Source organism: Salvelinus sp. IW2-2015, linkage group LG18 (genome assembly GCF_002910315.2).
Source record: "Salvelinus sp. IW2-2015 linkage group LG18, ASM291031v2, whole genome shotgun sequence".
Taxonomy (NCBI): Eukaryota; Metazoa; Chordata; class Actinopteri; order Salmoniformes; family Salmonidae; genus Salvelinus; species Salvelinus sp. IW2-2015.
In genome coordinates, this window is record NC_036858.1 from 31914636 (window position 1) to 31935104 (window position 20469).

Here is a 20469-nt window from a genome sequence, read left to right on the forward strand (position 1 = left end):
ACACACACAGACACACACACACATACGAAGATACTCACACACGGGTATCTCCCCACTGCTGCTAGCAGGGAAATACACACACACACACGCACATGCACGCCTGAAGGACCACCACAAGTCTACGATGAAAAATGTATGTTTGCGTCAAGGCACTTTCCCTAGATGAATATGAATAATATAACTGTGGGTAAACTGGGTGTGGCTGCATTCAGTATCAGCCTTATAGGATTACCAAGTTCTTACAAGTCCTGGTGATCAATGTCCTGATTGGGTTAAGAGTTCTGGGTGCAGTGGGATTCTGACTGGGCACCGTGTAAACCCCGGCGGGGCGGGGCGACTGTTATTGGACTGATCCGTCCACATGTGAAGAATAGTCTCAGCTAGCTATTTATTGACATGGGGTTGCATAACGGCACTCAACCGGTACTCCCAGCACTACATTGTTGAAAGATACAGTTTATATCAACCCATAAAGTTGCGAAAGTTGCGTTCTGTTTCGGTACTTAATATATTATTTCTGAACTGTTTCTTTACCTCCGTATTACTAGTCATGTAAACGTGTCGTGTCAGGAGAAATTAAGAAACAACAGAAATGCATCAGGCAGTGGGCACTAGGCGGAAGATTGCATCATCTACGCAAGTCCCCACGTTGAACTTACCTCAACCGCGCGTGCGCGCGTATGTTCTACCTCGCACCTGAAACTACCCGCCCCGTAGTTAACAAATCTTTTAAGCAATCGCCCTCAGATCGTGCTCGCCTTAAGCCTGGCCCAGGGGGAGCGAGCCGAGCTCCGAGCTGATTGATCCCAATTAACTTGTTCCTCTGAGTGGCTGATTGTTGCGTGGGCAGCATTAATGGAGTTGAGTCATCGGAGGTTTAAACGCACAGCTCCAGTCCGGATTCGTCTACTGTATTTCTGCTGAGGTTTTAAGGCTTTTCAAAGGTTGTTTATGCCACCGTTTTTCACCTGGGGGAAAACAGTAATAGTTAAGTCAGTGTACACAGACCACCCATGATACAGACTGCCTCCTACTGACCACCTACTGGACAAAAACTGGTTGAATCAATCATTTCCACGTCATTTYAACCCCCTCCAAAAATTCAATGTGATGACATTGAATCAATGTGGAAAACGGATTGCATTTGCAAAAGTTATAAATGTAAGGGAATTTCGTCTGTTTTTCACCCAACGTTTAACCTAAATCCAACGACATGGTGAATTTGTTGGTTGATTTCACGATGAATTCCCGTTAGTTGACAACTCAACCAAATGTATATCAAAACTAGACGTTGACGTGGATTTTGTACAGAACTGCCTTTTTTGTTGTTGTTGTTGTTGCATGTTATGAATTCACAGTAGATTGGGAATATGGATGGCTATAGATGGTATGAGATAATAATGTGTCTCTGCAGTCTGTCTGCCTGTATTGGAGGTAGGTGGTGTGTGAAAATGTTGTCGATCTCTTGAGTCTCTCTCTCTCTTTCCCAGTCAGTGTGTCTTGGCCTGCTCTTCTAGTCTCCGGTAAAGGACAGCAGCAGCAGAGTGAGTGTCGATGCTGGTTGTCCTTGCTGCTCTGAAGGACCGGGAGGATCATTATTACTGAGGACAGGTTCATTAGGAACACTGAGAGATTATATGAGAGGGCTTCAAATAGCCCCCAGCTGAGAGTGCTGGAGCCGTGTGTGCGTGTGCGTGTGCGTGTGTGTGGTTTTGCGTACATGCTTATCATTACTGATAATTATCATTACTGACAATAAGAGTTGATAGTGTTCGTGACCGGGAGGATCAGTTGAAATGGCGCCGAAGAGGATGGCTGACATTTTACATGCTCCTTACCAACTGTGCTATTTAGTTAGTTTTTTTGCGTTGTTTGTAACTTATTTTGTAACTTATTTTGTACATAATATTGCTACTACCGTCTCTTATGACCGAAAATAACTTCTGGACATCAGAACAGCGATCTACTCACCTCGAACTGGAAGAAGCTTTTTCCTTTGACGAGTCCGACGAGAAGAATCTACTGCTCTCCCGGGAACAGGCCCAAATCCCCGTCATTTGCGTGAAGAAAAGATGGAGGAAAACAGGGTGCAGATCGGGCTGCCTTCTGAGAATCCGTAGGCAAACTCCCACTGCCATCCGTTCTACTGGCTAACGTGCAATCATTGGAAAATAAAATGACGATTATAGTACCAACGGGACATTAAAAACTGTAATATATTATGTTTCACCGAGTTGTGGCTGAACGATGACACGGATAATATAGAGCTGGCTGGATTTTCCATGCACCGGCAGAACAGAGAAGAAGCTACGTCTGGTAAGACTAGGGGTGGCGGTTTGTGTCTATTTGTCAATAACAGCTGGTGCGCAATGTCTAATATTAAAGAAGTCTCAAGGTATTGCTCACCTGAGGTAGAATACCTCATGATAACCTGTAGACCACACTATCTACCAAGACAGTTCTCATCTATATTATTCGTAGCCGTCTATTTACCACCACAAACCAATGCTGGCACTAAGACCGCACTCAACCAACTCTGTAAGGCCATAAGCAAACAAGAAAATGCTCATCCAGAAGCGGCACTCCTAGTGGCCAGGGACTTTAATGCAGGCAAACTTAAATCAGTTTGACCAAATTTTACCAGCATGTCACATGAGCAAACAGAGGGGAAAAAACTCTACCACCTTTACTCCACAGAGAGGGAGGCATACAAAGCTCTCCCCCGCCCTCCATTTGGCAAATCAGACCATAATTCTATCCTGCTGATTCCTGCTTACAAGCAAAAACTAAAGCAGGAAGTACCAGTGACTCGCTCAATATGGAAGTGGTCAGGTGACGCGGATTCTACTCTACAGGACTGTTTTGCTAGCACAGACTGGAATATGTTCCGGGATTCATCCAATGGCATTGAGGAGTATACCACCTCAGTCATCAGCTTCATCAATAAGTGCATTGACAACGTCGTTCCCACAGTGACCGTACGTACATATCCCAACCAGAAGCCATGGATTACAGGCAACATCTGCATCGAGCTGCCGCTTTCAAGAACGGGACACTAATCCGGACGCTTACAAGAATTCCCACTATGCCCTCAGACGAACCATCAAACAAGCAAACCGTCAATACAGGATTAAGATTGAATCCTACTACAGCGGCTCTGACGCTCTTCGGATGTGGCAGGGCTTGAAAACTATTACAGACTCCAAAGGGAAACCCATACGCGAGCTGCCCAGTGACGCGAGCCTACCAGACGAGCTAAATGCCTTTTATGCTCGCTTCGAGGCAAGCAACACTGAAGCATGCACGAGATGACTGTGTGATAACGCTCTCGGTAGCCGATGTGAGCAAGACCTTTAAACAGGTCAACATTCACAAAACCGCGGGCCCAGACAGATTACCAGGACGTGTACTCAAAGCATGTGCAGGCCAACTGGCAAGTGTCTTCACTGACATTTTCAACCTCTCCCTGACCGAGTCTGTAATACCTACATGTTTCAAGCAGACCACCATAGTCCCTGTGCCCAAGGAAGTGAAGGTAACCTGCCTAAATTATTATCACCCTGTAGAACTCACGTCGGTAGCCATGAAGTGCTTTGAAAGGCTGGCCATGGCTCATCAACACCATTATCCCAGAAACCCTAGACCCACTCCAATTTGCATACCACCCCAACAGATCCACAGATGACGCAATCTCAATCGCTCTCGACACTGCCCTTTCCTTCCTGGACAAAAGGAACACCTATGTGAGAATGCTGTTCATTGACTACAGCTCAGCGTTTAACACCATAGTGCCCACGAAGCTCATCACTAAGCTCAGGACCTTGGGACTAAACACCTCCCTCTGCATCTGGATCCTGGACTTCCTGGCGGGCCTCCCCCAGGTGGTAAGGGTAGGCAACAACACGTCTGCCACACCGATCCTCAACACTGGGGCCCCCCAGGGGTGTGTACTTAGGCCCCTCCTGTACTCCCTGTTCACCCACGACTGCGTGGCCAAACACGACTCCAACACCATCATTAAGGACGACACAACAGTAGTAGGCCTGATCACCAACAACGATGAGACAGCCTATAGGGAGGAGGTCAGAGACCTGGCAGTCTGGTGCCAGGAAACAACCTCTCCCTCAATGTGAACAAGACAAAGGAGCTGATCGTGGACTACAGGAAAAGGCGGGCCGAACAGGCCCCCATTAACATCGACGGGGCTGTAGTGGAGCAGGTCAAGAATTTCAAGTTCCTTGATGTTCACATCACCAACAAACTATCATGGTCCAAACACACCAAGACAGTTGTGAAGAGGGCACGACAATACCTTTTCCCCATCAGGAGACTGAAAAGATTTGGCATGGGTCCCTAGATCCTCAAAAAGTTCTACAGCAATCGAGAGCATCCTGACCGGTTGCATCACCGCCTGGTATGGCAACTGCTCGGCATCTGACCATAAGGCGCTACAGAGGGTAGTGCATACGGCCCAGTACATCACTGGGGCTAAGCTTCCTGCCATCCAGGACCTATATAATAGGCGCTGTCAGAGGAAAGCCCATAAAATTGTCAGACTCCAGTCACCCAAGTCATAGACTGTTTTCTCTGCTACCGCACGACAAGCGGTAACGGAGCGCCAAGTCTAGGACCAAAAGGCTCCTCAACAGCTTCTACCCCCAAGCCATAAGACTGCTGAACAATTAATCAAATAGCCACCAGACTATTTACATTGACCCCCCCCCCCCTCCATTTGCTGCTCCTCGCTGTTTATTGTCTATGCATAGTCACTTCACCCCTACCTACATGTACAAATTACCTTGACTAACCTGTACCCCTGCACACTGCATATGTGGGAACTCCTTCAAGACTGTTGGAAAAGCATTCCAGGTGAAGCTGGTTGAGAGAATGCCAAGAGTGTGCAAAGCTGTCATCAAGGCAAAGGGTGGCTATTTGAAGAATCTCTACATGATTCCATATGTGTTAATTCATAGTTTTGATGTCTTCACTATTATTCTACAATGTAGAAAATAGTAAAAATAAAGAAAAAACGGTAAATGAGTAGGCGTTCTAAAACTTTTGACCGGTAGTGTATATTTTTTAAATTACAGATCTCGGATCTCGGTGTCCACATATTACAGTACGGATCTCGGTGTCCACATATGTAGCTATGTCCTTGGCAGTTGTCATGACAGCCCAGTAAGATGGAGTCGTAGCTTTATTTCTGCAGTACCAAGGCAAAGCAGCAGATATGCCACATCACTTCACAGTCTTTAAAAACAGCCATTTTCAACAAACTAGACTAGACAATAAAAATCTAAGTAATGAAAAAGTTAAAATAATACTTTTCATTGTCGTTGTCCCCCTCCCTTTTTGTACACTGCTGCAACTCGCTGTTTATTATCTATGCATAGTCACTTCACCCCCACCTACATGTACAAATTACCTCAACTAACCTGTACCCCCGCACACTGACTCGGTACCGGTACCCCCTGTATATAGCCTCGTTATTGTTATTTTATTGTGTTACTTTGTATTATTTTTAAATTTTTTAGTTTATTTGGTCAATCATTTCTTAACTCTTCTTGAATTGCACTGTTTGTTAAGGGCTTGTAAGTAAGCATTTCACGGTAAAGTCTACACTTGTTGTATTCATGGCATGTGACAAATAAAGTTTGCTTTGATTTTGATTTGATTTTGACCTAGTTGAGAGGTGTGAGCAAAGCTTCTTCATTTTAACTCGGAATAAGGAGTACGGGAATATGACATTCTATCATTTGGAGAGTAGTGTTTTGGTTGAGGGTGCAGCACCTCTTTGCTAATTGCAGAGGACCCCTATGTAGGAAATCATTAAGTTAAAACTATCAGCTCTTTGGCTCATCATGGAACTGCTTCAGAAGCACTCCAATTCTAGCACCAGGTGGCATGGGAGGGGGTAGAGAGGGATGGTGCGTGCGTAAATGTAGGGGAGGGGGGTTACTGAGGGATACCCATTACCTCCACCTGGGGGGTAATGGTTAAGGGCAGGCATGGGGTGCTACCCTGATGAGGGAGGAGGGTTAGAGGGAGTAATGGTGGGGTTTAAGGAGGGAGTGGAAGTGTCACAATCAAGGATAGGGTGGGAGAGGTGTTGATGTTTGTATTTATTATGGATCCCCATTAGCTGCTGCCAAGGCCGCATCTACTCTTCCTGGGGTCCAGCAAAATTAAGGCAATTATACATTTTAAAACAAATTAAAATGACAATATATTCATAACAGATTTCACAACGTAGTAAGTGTGTGCCCTTGATATGAGGGAACCTACCTCTTCTACCTCTTCAAAAAACATCTCAAATTGTGTGTGTGTGTGTGTGTGTGTGTGTGTGTGTGTGTGTGTGTGTTGTGTGGTGTGTGTGTGTGTGTGTGTGTGTGTGTGGCTAGAGTGTGTGTGGTGTGTGTGTGTGTGTTGTGTGTGTGTGTGTGTGTGTGTGTGTGTGTGTGTGTGTGTGTGTGTGGGTGTGGTGGGCGATGATGATGAATGTGTGTGTGAGATGAGTTGGGGGACTTGGGGCAGGGGAGTCGTGGCCTGGTCTGTCTGATAAAGAGAGAAGACAATCGTGTCTCACCCTCGTCTCTGAGACAGGAGAGCAGCAGCACGGAAATTAATTTCCCCTTCCAACTCCTCGCAGCGCTGCTGCCACTGTTTTGGCAAACCACACCCATTCCAATTTGCTGAACAATGTTATTAGGCAATGAAAGACAGGAATCCAGGGAGCATTGCCTGACACAGAGTTTTAGTTTTTGTTTGGGTATTTCTCTCTCTGTGTGTGTGTGTGTGTGTGTGTGTGTGTGTGTTGTGTGTGTGTGTGTGTGTGTGTGTGTGTGTGTGTGTGTGTGTGTGTGTGTGTGTGTGTGTGTGTGTGTGTGTGTTGTGTGTGTGTGTGTGTTGGTGTGTGTGTGTGGTGTGTGTGTGTGGTGTGTTGAAAAAGAAAGGGGGAATAAGTGGTTAATGGATTATTTTCTAGTGGACTATAAATACATTTCAGGAGTTTGTGGGGACAAAGCTTTTAATTGTGCTCAATACAAAACGTGTGAGGTGGAGGGAGAGGGACAGGCAATGGAAATTAGCTGTTGTCATCAATCATTTGGCTGCTGCGCGTCCCTTTTCTGGGTCATGCTCGTCCACAGCAGAGATGAGAGAGAGACCATCACTGATTTATTAATCATTAGAAGCATGTGTGGCTGGATTCATTCTCCCACAGTCCTCTCATTTGGCCTTGGCCATCCTTCACAAACCTCAAGAAGGGGGGAGGAGACAGGGAGGGAGGGAGACAGGGAGGAGGGAGACAGGGAGGAGGGAGACGGGAGGGAGAGAGACGGGGAGGGAGAGAGCAGGGAGGGAGAGAGGGAGGGGGAACAGGGAGGAGAGAGGGAGGGGAGGAGACAGGGAGGGAGAGAGACAGGAGGGAGGGAGAGAGACAGGGAGGGAAGAATAGGGAGTGGAGATATGCAATTTGGAAGTCTGTGTGTGAAGTCTGTGTGTGTGTATGTGTGTGTGCGCGTGTGCGTGCGTGCATATGCACATGTGCTATGTATGTACTGTGTCTCCCTCCCTCCCTCTCCCTATTTGAAGAATAAGCACTCTAGCAGAGAGACAGCATTAGTGAATGTAATTTATCCATCACTCCAGGTGTCTTACTTTTAATTGAGTGACGCAGAGAGACCCAAGCTGGACTGGGACTGTAGATTGAGCGGCTGCTTTTTCCAGTGTTTTTTGTGTGGGGGGTGGGGTGTGGGCGTGTGTTGTCCCTGCGTAGTTGGTTTATGTGTGTGTGTGTGTGTGTGTGTGTGTTTGTCCGCACACTTGTTTGTGTGTGCGAGCGAGGGCTTGGAGGAGTGACCTTGACTTTAAGAGGTCAGTCCTCCCTCCCATCCCTGCTGCGTGAGGTCCACTTGAGGTGCAGAGAAGATTGAGAAGTGAGTAAAAGGGTGAGAGAGGAGGAGAGGAGGGAGGGCTGTCTGTGATTAGGTGAACTATGCCGTATAAATTAGCCCCCTCATTATTGTGATGATAAGAAACCGAGCTAGACGCAGGGGAGAGAGGAAGGTGCCAGCAACACAGGCGTTGTGGGTCACACGCATGGCTAATGAAGGTTAATTAGGGTTCATTAGAACATTAGGACCGCGAAGCTGACACACAGCATCATCACCCGGGAGGGGATGAGGCTCACCTCATTCTGTCATCCAACACACACTGCTCAAACGGATGACGAAATGCCAATATGTCATTCTACTAAATCTATGGTTATGGGGAGGAAAATCCTTCGCTTATGAAGATTCAGTTAGAAGATTCGGTAACACTTTATTTGGATAGTTCCATGTACAGTGAGGGCCAAAAGTATTTGGACAGTGACAAATGTTTTGTTGTTTTTGGATCTGTACTCCAGTTCTTTGGATTTGAAATGGTACAATGACTATGAGGTTAAAGTGCAGACTGTCAGCTTTCATTTTAGGGTATTTTCATCCATATCGGGTGAACCGTTTAGAAATTACAGCACTTTTTGTATATAGTGTCCCCATTGTAGGGGATCAAAAGTATTTGGACAAATTTACTTATGTGTATTAAAGTAGTCAAAAGTGTAGTATTTGGTCCCATATTCCAAGCACACAATCAATGACTATATCAAGCGTGTAACTCTACACACTTGTTGGATGCATTTGGGGTTTTGTTTTGGTTGTGTTTCAGATTATTTTGTGCACAATAGAAATTAATGGTAAATAATGTAGTGTCATTTTGGAATCACTTTTATTGTAAATAAGAATAGAATATGTTTCTTAACACTTCTACGTTAATGTGGATGCTACTATGATTACGGATAATCATGAATGAATCGTGAATAATGATGAGTGAGTAAGTTAGAGACACAAAGATCAAACCCCCAAGACATGCTAACCTCTCGCCATTACAATAACAGGGGAGGTGAGCATTTTTGGCAGGGTATGATATTTATGCCTCTGTAACTTTCTCATTGAATGTTTTTCATAATTTATCTGCAGATAATCGCCAAAACGGAGCCTACCAGTATGCAAATGGAGGGGCCAAAAGAACGGCTCGCTCACCGATGCGATTCGGTTTCCGTTCACCGAAAATATCTGTTCAAAAAGAGTCGTTTGCCCATCACTAGGCTACACTGACGAGTCACTTTCACGGGAAAGTTGCGGGGGGCTGCCTCAATCGACATCCAGGTCATCGGCGCCCGGGGATCAGTTCTATTTGTTGACACTGTGACTGACTATAGGCCTATGAAACAGGCAAAACAAAAGAATAATTCACAACGAAGTGGATTTCAACTCGTCGTTACTGCTTACATTACACGGGGCGTGTAAATTCGCTCACGGGAGACGATGAAGCATCATGCTCTCCCTCCGTGGAAGAAATTCGACTGCAGCCAACCACAGCGCACAACGATAACACACGTACCGAGAGGTGGGACCGACAGCATTCTGACAAACCAGCAGTGTTTCCCTGTCATTGCTCGCTTTGTGATTGACAAGCGCCTGTCCTATCCGAAGATCAGTAGGCGATGCATATTGTTCATTCTAGCGGGAGAAGGGTATAAGGACTTTTCTGACCCGCGAATTGAAACGTTTAAGTGAAAAGAAGCATAGTTTAAATAATGAATTGGGGGAAAAAGTAGCTTACGGAGAACTCTGTTTCATGTTCAAACACACTTAAAAGATATTTGAAAGGTCAATTATGATAAGGTCAATAATCACACGCGACATTCCCACACACACTCACCTCTTGAAAGAGCTATCTGGCCTTTCTTCCTGCACGCTCGCCCTCTGGTCCTCCGTAATAATGAAAACAAAAGACATCCTGCAGAAGGGAATTAGAGCAGAGTGCTATTAGAAGTCAGTAATTAATTTGCCTATTAAAGTAGCTCGTTTATCTTCATAAAACAATGAGATCAGTGTGAGTGTGTCCCGATTGGTCCAGCATGCTCTCGGTTTAAAATGGTCCTAATTACTTTCGGTTTTTATTGTAGTTGATGGAAAACATACTTAATCTCCACTGCCCGGATTGGATAAATAGGGCGAGTCCTTTTAAAAGCAGATATTGGACATTCCATTAGCTTCAATGGATTTTCTCACTCTCCACTTCCCTCTCTCTCTTAGTTTAGGGGGAGGGGTGGAGGTGGGTTGTGTCGTTGTTGGGGCCACTGACTCAATCTGTCTCTGTCCTGTTGGCCTCTCCAGCTGGCTGCTCTGATCAATACTATGGATGGGGGTTTGGATCCACCATTTTACTGCAATGATTTGAACTTACTCCATCCACCCGGTCCAGTGTCCACCCGTCCACCCTAGAAATGTCGGAAATTGTGCAGTTGGGCCGAGAGACTTGCTTTATAAATACATGGACAGTGGACACACATAAATACAGTATGTGTTTGATCCCAGTGCACCTGCTGCGGCCCTGTGTTGGTCCTTTAAAAGGAAGAGAATGCCCAATGTGATCCTGAGTGAGCTGCAGCTGCCATGTGGATCACTCGACGTCTGACAGAAAAGGTTAAACACAGGAAGTTAAGGCTGGGACGATACCAGTATCGCWATTTTTTTYYTCCCATGGCATAAATGAGAACACAAAGCAGACCAAACTCTTTGGTCCCTTAAAAACCTGCTGTGTGTCAAATATAGTGTCCTGTAACTTTGAAAATAAATAAATGTGACTATGGATGACGACATGTCTTCCTAAAGAAGTGAAATTGTGTGTTTTGTTTCCTTGCCACGATACTAACGAGTATTTGCGATACTGGTATCGTCCCGGCCCTACTGGAAGAGGGACGTGAGGGGCAGGGGGGCACCCTCCACAAAGACTATTCCTGCCCGAAGCACACTAACCCTACCAATGCTGATTACCTCCACGCAAATCCCCTCTCTCACATTGCCAGTCACTCGCCCAGATTTCACCTGACAAGATGGGAGATGGGATTCTAATTCTGCCCTTTTTTATTCTCCTCGTCTCAAAACACATGCACGCGCAGGGAAAGCACACACACACAGACACAGATACTACTGTCCTCTCAAAACACACACACACACACACACACACACAAACACTACTGTCCTCTCAAAACACACACAGCCTCACGATCCCCAATTCCCCACCTCAAAACTACTCGGAGGCATTCATCACTGCCAAATGCATCAAAGTATTGTACTTGGCATGATGGGTTAGGAGACTTGGAACACAAAGCTGGGCAGAGGAGGAGAGGAGAGAGGGATGCTCCTAAAGGAGGGATATCAACATGCAGGTGACAGAGGCAGACCGGAGGGAGACCAGAGGGGGTTGAGAAGTGTTGCTTCGAGTCCACCTTTCACCTTCATGCTGTCACTTGCACTTTTTGTTGCGCCGGGTTGTGTCACTATGAATAAGTCAGATGCTCTTTCATGACCCGTTTTTTTTTACGGAGGAGGGGATGTTTGACTATGACAATGCATTTGACCTTTCATGCTTTGGAATACTAGAAGGATTCCGACGGCTCAGATATTTTGTTGAAACGTCGTAGGTAGGGAAATTACAGTTTACATTTTTTTTTTAGTAGATGGTCATCGTCAACGTGACGATGGTGTTGAGGTTGATGGTGATCTTCATCATCATCATGACAGTCAAGGTGTAAGAGAGAGAGAGCCTGGCCTCGATGCGGAATCTCCTGGCAGCTGCGCCGATGTGTTTCCTCTGAATTGTAGGCTGGAAGGGATGGTTGTTCCGTGGCTGGTGTCTCTGTATTGCACCGAACACTACAGCGTGGTACAGAGAGACCTGCGTCAGAGAGTGGAGATAACTGCTGTAGCCTGCCTTTTTTGATTTCCCTTCCTGGTGAATTTGAGCTGAGCTGTACTTATGAAAATGAGGAAGTCCTGTGGTTCCTATGATTGTTCAGGCTCAAAAGGAACATCTTTTATCCAGGAGACAAGGACGCGTGATTGACTAGAATGACACCACTGACTGAGCTCTCAAAGCACCGTCATGCAAAAACCTGTATAGCGCTGTGATGCCCAATCAAAGTGAGATTGCAAAAAGTGAAATTGTCTTAAATGGCAGGCATTGAGGATTATGCAGAAAGCTGTCTCTATGGAGTGACCTGTGTCTCTATGTTGAGATATTGTCTTTGTTATTTCTTCTCGTTGGGGAGTGGTGTGTGTGTGTGTATTGTGTATAGGGACATAGTGCATGGCCGAGCAGCAGAATGTGCCCTTTTCAACCATGCCAGGTGCAAACTCCTCACTTTGGCAGCTGACAAACGGCTAAAACAACTCGGCTTTCAGCGAGGTGCTGAAACACAGAAGGACAGCATGGGGTCTGTTTATTCTGTACATCTCAGTTATTTAGAGGTTTGGAGGGTGAAACTGGAGATTCCACAATGTTTGTAGGCATTTCTTGTACATTTTGTACTTTCTTTCGGGTTCGTATTCAAAGATAAGCAAATGGATCTTCATGTTGCCGATGGACAGAATTTCCATAGCGAGGGAGAGACGAGAGGAAAAGGGGGAGGGAGAGAGCAAAATTAAAAGAAGGGCAGAGCACACGATAAACATTGCTCTTGCTCATCGCACAGTACATAACTTTGGACACGAGAGCCGCAGAGCCAACAGAAAGACAAAATACACTGAACAAAAATATGAACGCAACATGTAAAGTGTTTCATGAGCTGAAATTAAAGATCCCAGAAATTGTCCATACGCACAAGAAGTGTATTTCTCTCAAATTTTGCGCTCAAATTTGTTTATATCCCTTTCCCATTTCTCCCATGCCAAGATAATCCATCCACCTGACAGGTTTGGCATATCAAGAAGCTGATTAAACAGCATGATCATTACACAGGTGCAGCTTGTGCAGTTTTGTCACACAACACAATGCCACAAATGTCTCAAGCTTTGAGGGAGCGTGCAATTGGCATGCTGACTGCAGGAATGTCAACCAGAGCTGTTGCCAGATAATTGAATGTTTATTTCTCTACCATAAGCCGCCTCCAACGTTGTTTTAGAGAATTTTCCAGTACGTCCAACCGGCCTCAAACCGCAGACCAGGTGTATGGCGTCGTGACCAACATATTCATATCTGTGTTCCCAGTCATGTGAAATCCATAGATTAGGGCCTAATGATTAGGGCCTAATGAATTTATTTAAATTGACCGATTTCCTTATATAAACTGTAACTCAGTAAAGTCTTCCAGACCTCATTTTAATGGATTGTCGATACTTCAAGCTCAATTATTTGTGTTGCACAGCACTTTGATAGCCACAGAGGAGGGAGTAACCATAGTAGTCCATATGTTTCCCACAGCTCTTCGTCACTCACATCCTGTAGTGTCAAGTCGACTCTGATTCAAAACACTGTCAAAGTGAATGTACCGATGTAGGATCTTAATTTGATCACCCTGTTGCAGGAAAAAAGTGCAGGAAATGTAAAACTTGTGGTGTATTTCAGGTTTAAAAAAGACTTCTCAAGTTAGCATTTTCCACTTTTTACAATTCTAACTTGATTTTCCCCACACGAAAAATGTATCAACCCATTCACAAATGTCCATTCATTATAATTAAAAGCAAATCAAATTTTATTTGTCAAATGCGCCGAATACAACAGGTGTAGACTTTAACTGTTTTCTTTACCGTTAAGTGCTTACTTATGAGCCCTTTCCCAACTATTCAGAGTTAAAAAGTATAAAAGAGTTAAAAAGTATAAAAATAGAAAAGAGTAACACTATAAATAACAATAATGAGGCTATATACAAGGAGTACCGGTACCGAGTCCACATAATAATTCACATTTCCTGTTGCTGCGGGATTATTTTCCTGCTGCAGCAAACCGGCTCAAATTAAGATCCTACATCTGTATTGACATGAAGTGATCAGCGGAGATAATGGTGAATGCCAATCYTTAAAACCTTTCATTGTTCTTGCTCTGTTTCGTTTGAATCCAGTAGGTCTTGTTGCTATAAACTTGGCCAGTCAGTCAGTCCGTCTCTCTTGTCCTTTAAGGCCCAGGACCTGTCTGTGTGTCAGTCTCAGTCCCAGCTCATCGATATGCAGCAGCCCTCATGAGTCTTGACTGACAGGCAGTGTAAAGTCCAGTGAGGAGAAGWGCAGAGAGGAGCTGCTGATCGATGGGCGAACGATTGCTGAGCCTTATCTTGTCAGCGGCGTCTGGTCGCAAGACACTCCCGATATCGGCTGCTTTTCAGCCGCCATCGAGCGCCATTGTGTAAGAGCGCCAGGCGGGTGATGAGGGCGTGAGATTACAGCGAGGTGGGAGGGTCAAGCGACGGGCTACCTCGTCTGCATCATCGCCTTGTTTTCTCGTTCTTTCTCTGTGCTTCCATATCTTTGTATCTGATCCCGCTCTCTTCTCAACATGTCAGGGTTGAGAAAATCAGTTAACGTTTCCATTACAGATATGTTTCAACTGTCTACTGTGTCCCCATACATATCAATGATAAAGTGTCCTGTTGTCTGTGTTGAAGAACTGCTCTGGTTCTAAGCCCTGGTTCTAATTTGTGTGTTTGTGTGTGTGTTTCTCTTGCAGTTTAACTTTGTGGGCCGTATCCTGGGACCACGGGGGCTGACAGCCAAGCAGCTGGAGGCAGAGACAGGATGTAAAATCATGGTGCGTGGAAAAGGCTCCATGAGGGACAAGAAGAAGGTAAGGCGAGCACACACACACACACACACACACACACACACACACACACCACTACACACCACACCACACACCAACACACTACACACACACACACACACACAACCACTACACTCGAACCCAACACAACAACACACACACTTGTTTGCTCTTGGGGACCTAAAATGTATATCCATTTAAAATCCTATTTCCCCGAAACCCCGAAACCCCTGACCTTAAACCTAACCCTAACTTTAACCTATAATCCGAACCCTAAACCTAACCCTAATTCTAACCCGTAACCTTAAAATGTCCCCACAAGGGAGAATGTTCTTGTTTTACTATCCTTGTGTGGACTTTTGGTGATTTCAGGCCACCACGAGGATGGAAGAACAAGACCACACACACACACACACACACACTCAGGCACTATAAACTCACCCTCACACACAGATTGCTATTTACAAAGTAAAACCTTACTTCATTTTCTACTCGTTATCGATCATGTCAGCAATTGACCGCCCTAATCTCTTCGTCTTTTCTCAGATGCCTTCCATTGATACAGGCTCCAGTCATTGTGTAAAACTGGTAGAGTGTGTTTTCATACTGTGTGCATGAGCAGTACTACTTACCCTCCAAGGGTGTGTCCACTAGTCTGCAGGGCCGTCTGAAGATCTCGGATATTTCCTCCTATTGGGAAACAACAGTCGTTCCCCCAAGCTGCACTGTCGCTCTGAGAGGGGCAGGTGTACAAACATTGTCCTTGGCCTCAGATCTGTGGGATCCAGCAGCAGTGGGGCTCGATGGGCCCCCAGTCCAGCCTGTCCCTGTCCCTGAAACGTGACCATGTTTTGGCGGTGTGATCTTCTAACCCTGGCCCCTGTAGGATGGGAGAGGAGCACTGGGAGGTGGTCTGGGACCAGGGGGACTTCCATGCTCCTCTTAGACATACATGCGCACGTGCGCACGGACACATAGACAAACACACACACACACACACACAGACATGTATTTATTTCCCATCTTTCTCTTTTCAGAGAAAGGTCAGTTTTTATTTCCACTGTATAAGCAGGGCCCTGCCTTCTATTTGGACAAGTGGTGTTAGTGGAGATGGTTATCTGAGCTCTTCCACAGAGTCCCAGTGGGGGGCGCTGGCAGAAAAAATAAAACAAGTGTCTCTGATATCCATGCTGTGGTCTCCTGCCCCCTTCCACGTCTGCTTCAGTTCGCAGTCCTGCAGAAACCCAGCTGCTCTATCTGTATCATATCTCCCACCACAGAGCGGGGTGAGGCTCTCTTTTTAGTCTCACCACTATGGTGTTAGTGATGAACTGTACTACAGGGTAAATCAAAACTACTGGTCTTCCTCGCATCATAAAGCACAGTCAATGACCCCCTCTTGTCCTTCCTCTGTTCGTCCATCTCTCCCGTTCCCAGGCTCTGTCTTCCCCTCCTTCCCTGTTTCGTTTTCTGTCTTTTCTCTCCATCTCTCTCCGTCTCTCTCGCTCTCCCCCCCTCTCTCTCTCTCTCCCCCTCTCTGTGACTGAAGGGCGTTGTTGTTGCAGTGGTTATCGGGTTCCTCGCTACCTGCACGTATTTTATTAGATGACCGAGCAGCGCAGAGGCTGGTGTCCTTGTCCTCTGCGTAATGTCTCATGCCGCATATACACTCCTTAAGTGAAACAAATGCCTGCCGACACAGATTGGGTCTTGTGGAATGCGGAAGGCGGTGTGGAAACACAGCACCACCACAGCAGCCAGCCAATAGATAACCATTGAGCAGCAGCGTTCCCACACTAACTCACGTAACAATAGGATGTGTGTTAGGAGCTCCAGTTCTAGCAGGGCTACGCGAAACCACACAAAACATTTATACGCCGGAGTGGGGCTTTCTCAGTTACGACAGAACGTCCTGCTATATTAAAATTGAAAGTACCAAAGTTGAATTCTGAGAATAGGAATATAGCGATCGTTGGAGAGCTTGGTGTAAAGTCAGCCCTGGAAGTGGAGAGATTGGTGTAAGGTCAGCCCTGGAAGTGGAGAGCTTGGTGTAAGGTCAGCCCTGGAAGTGGAGAGCTTGGTGTAAGGTCAGCCCTGGAAGTGGAGAGCTTGGTGTNGAGCTTGGTGTAAGGTCAGCCCTGGAAGTGGAGAGCTTGGTGTAAGGTCAGCCCTGGAAGTGGAGAGCTTGGTGTAAGGTCAGCCCTGGAAGTGGTGTGATGTTTGAGTCAAATGGTGGCACAGCAGGTGGTGTCTACAGCCTTGGAGTGGGCGGGGTCTCAGCAGCGCTGGGCAGTGATTGCCTCAGTGTCTCTCTGTGCTCTGTTGTGTGCTCTGGTGCTGTGGGAAGGAGGCTCGCCAGGTTAGCTTAATGAATTGTGCGTCCATGACCAGTGGTAAGAAAGGCAGCAGACCATAGGACGGGGGCCAGATGAGGGCTGCACTGTGTGTCCCTGGCAGCAGTAGCGGCACTGCCGCCTCCTCGTCCTTCTGCTGCTGCTGGCACTGTAAGCTGGTGAACAATATCACAGATACATACACCTACTCTACACATTCTGTTTGCGTCTCTTTCTCTCTCTTTCTCTCTCTTTCTCTCTCTTTCTCTCTCTCTCTGCTCTCTCTCTTCTCTCTGTCGTCTCTCTCTCCTCTGTCTCTCTCTCTCTCTCTCTCTTCTCTGCTCTCTCTCTCTCTCGCTCTCTCTCTCTCTCTCTTCTCTCTCTCTCATCTCTCTCTCTGCTTTACACCCGTACATGAGCACAACGACATAACCAACCACCCAGGCCGTTGTCTTACATAAGCGTTCAGACAGACTCGTCTCAACTGTTCGAGGGCCCTCTGGCTATTACAGTTATTATGGCTGTTTCAGAGTGGCTTCACAAGATTCTACTCTACTCTAGTCCCATACCCACACGCTACTTGAACTCGCACAGCACATTCGCTTCTACAGTGGCTCCCGGCTCTTCTGAGCACTGCCTGGTGTGTGTTGTGTGTGTTGACATGCGTTGTGGTGCGTATCTCTCACTCACACTCTTCTATTTTTCTCTCTCTCTCTCTCTTGGGAATCGCTTCCTTTTAAGGTAGGGTTTTTAGAAGTTTAACGTGTTTGGTTCTCGCTCTTCTACGTCCCCCTTCTGCCTCCTCTCTCATTCCTCTCTCTCTCTCTCCTCTCTTTCGTCTTCTCTTCTCCGTCTCCATCATCGTCTGCTCTCCTCATCTCCGTCTCTCATCTCTCGACTGGTCTACTTGGTGTTACTACTCATCGTCCTAGTCCTCTCTCTTTCTCTTCTGTTCCTCTCTCTCTCTCTCTCTCTTCTCTCTCTTCTTTCTTCTCTCTTTCTCAGTTCCTTAGAGTCTGGGAATGACTTTCCAAGTTGCTCTGTTAAAGCAACACTGTGCATAGTACACATACATATCAGTGTTGTTTGTTGCATCAGTGTTGCCGCAGGTCTCCAAGCGACACTAGAGTAGCTAACCGTGCAGCTAACCTTGAGCTCATTGCCTAGCGGTTTGAATTAGTGTGCTGAATCTTAAGGTTCTCCTTAATTACTGTCTCCTCTTAGCATATATTCTGCCAGACAGCATGTCTGGCTCAGCAGGGACAATACTGAGCCAACCAAAATTGGTTCTGTGAAAGTTCCCAGAACATTTGTTAGGTTGACACAAATGTTCTCATAAAACATAAAACTGTCCAGTGGTGCTGATTATGCACGTTTGTAAAAACATTTGCCTGTGGTTGCAAGAACGTTCCCAGAGCACGTTCCTTCTGTTCTTTAAAGGTTCCCAGAATGTTTCATTAGGTTGTGGGAAAACACAGAAACTGTCCAGTTGGGCGGATACAATGTGTCATTAGGGTGCAGAAAACATTCACCTAATGTTACAAGAAACACATTTTTTTTATGTTCTTTAGAGGTTCCTAACACATTTATTTAGGTTGTGGTAACATTGTGGGGATATGACAAGAGACAAAACAAAAACTTTACAATGGTTCTATTAGGTTGGGAAAATATGTTGCAAGAAGATTCCCAGAACACTTTTTAAAAATGTTCTTTAGAAGTTCCTAAAACATTTCTTTATGTTGTAGGAAAATAGTGGGGATATACAGTATACACTAGGTTGCCAGTCTATTAGGTACACCCATCTAGTACCGGGTCGGGCCACCTTTGCCTCCAGAACAGCCRAAATTCTCCGGGGCATGGGTGTACAAGGTGTCGGAAACATTCCACAGTAATGTTGGTCCATGACATCAAGCAGTTGTTGCAGATTGGACGCCGCAAACAGCCCATTCCATCTCATCCCAAAGATGCTCTATTGGGTTTGGTCAGCAACAATGTTCAGATAAGCTGTGGCGTTCAATCGTTGCTCAATTGGTATCAAGTGACCTGACGTGTGCCAGGAAAACATTCCCCACACCAGTACACCACCACCATCAGCCTGTACCTTTGACACCAGGCAGGATGGGTCCATGGACTCATGCTGCTAACACCAAATCCTGACTCTGCCATCAGCATGACGCGACAGGAACCGTGATTAGTTGGACCAGGCAATGTTTTCCCACTCCTCAATTGTCTAGTGTTGGTGATCGCATGCCCACTGGAGCAGCAGCTTCTTGTTTTTAGCTGATAGTAGTGGAACCCGGTGTGGTGGTCAGCTGCAATAGTCCATCCATGACAAGGATCGATGAGTTGTGCGTCCCGAGATGCCGGTCTGCACACCACTGTTGTACTGCGCCATTATTTGTCTGTCTGTGGCCCGCCTGTTAGCTTGCATGATTCTTGCTATTGCCCTTCGACCTCTCTCTTCCGACTGGATGTTTTTTATTTGTCGCATCATTCTCGACACACCCTAGACACTGTCGTGCGTGAAAAGCCCAAGACGGCAGTCGTTTCTGAAATACTGGATCCAACGTGCCTGGTACCAACGTGCCTGGTACCAACGTGCCTGGTACCAACGTGCCTGGTACCAACGGTCGTGCCTCGCTCAAAATCGCTTAGGTCACTCGTTTTGCCCATTTTAACGTTCAATTGAACAGTAATTGAATGCCTTGATGTCTGTCTGCTTGCTTTATATAACATTCCAAGGCCATGTGACTCACTGTAGGAGCGATCAATTTTCGTGAACGGGGTGGTGTACCTAGTAAACTAGCCACTATACACAACAGGACAGATTTTGATGCCATTCTTCCCATAATGATAATGTGTTATCTTACTGTTAAGGAAGTTAATTGCACAACAGTCCATGTAGCAACAGATATGGCAATTATCTGGAATTACATAAACATTTACTGTACAAACATATTTTTACCATATTTTGTTGACAGTCACAAGCAGGGATTGAATCTGGGAGTTTATAAGCATTATCCCTGGAATGAATCCGTTGCGTCACTGGGATGGGACTAACAAAAATATAAAGTTGTTGACAGCTTTACACTGACTTCCAGGTCGTGGTCTTTGTCTTTGCAAAGGAGAGGGTAAGTGAATGTAGAAAAATAAGTATCCTGTATTATTTCTTACTCTATCAGTCTTCTTTATATACTGTAATGTTTTGACTTTTATTTTCCCCAAAAACGTGACTTCAAAAATCATGTTAAGTCATTGCCTTGTCGATTGCGGTTAGGTCCACATACAGTGCCTTCAGAAAGTATTCACACCCCTTGAGTTTTTCCACATTTTGTTGTGTTACAAAGTGGGATTAAAATGGATTTAATTGCCATTTTATGTCAACGATCTACACAAAATAGTGTGTAATATTGAAGAAAAATTCTAGTCTAATTTTTTTTTTTACATTAATATATCTTGATTACGTGTTAGAATCACCTTTGTCAGCGATTACAGC

General features: G+C 45.7%; 1 protein-coding gene across 1 annotated transcript in view; it reads left to right on the forward strand.

Annotated features, from left to right (window-relative positions):
* LOC111977852 (KH domain-containing RNA-binding protein QKI-like) overlaps positions 1-20469 on the forward strand; it is a 107681-nt gene that overhangs the window by 38268 nt on the left and 48944 nt on the right. Inside the window, 1 exon segment of the mRNA XM_024007591.2 lies at positions 14548-14665. Within this exon segment, the coding sequence (XP_023863359.1) occupies positions 14548-14665 (118 nt within the window).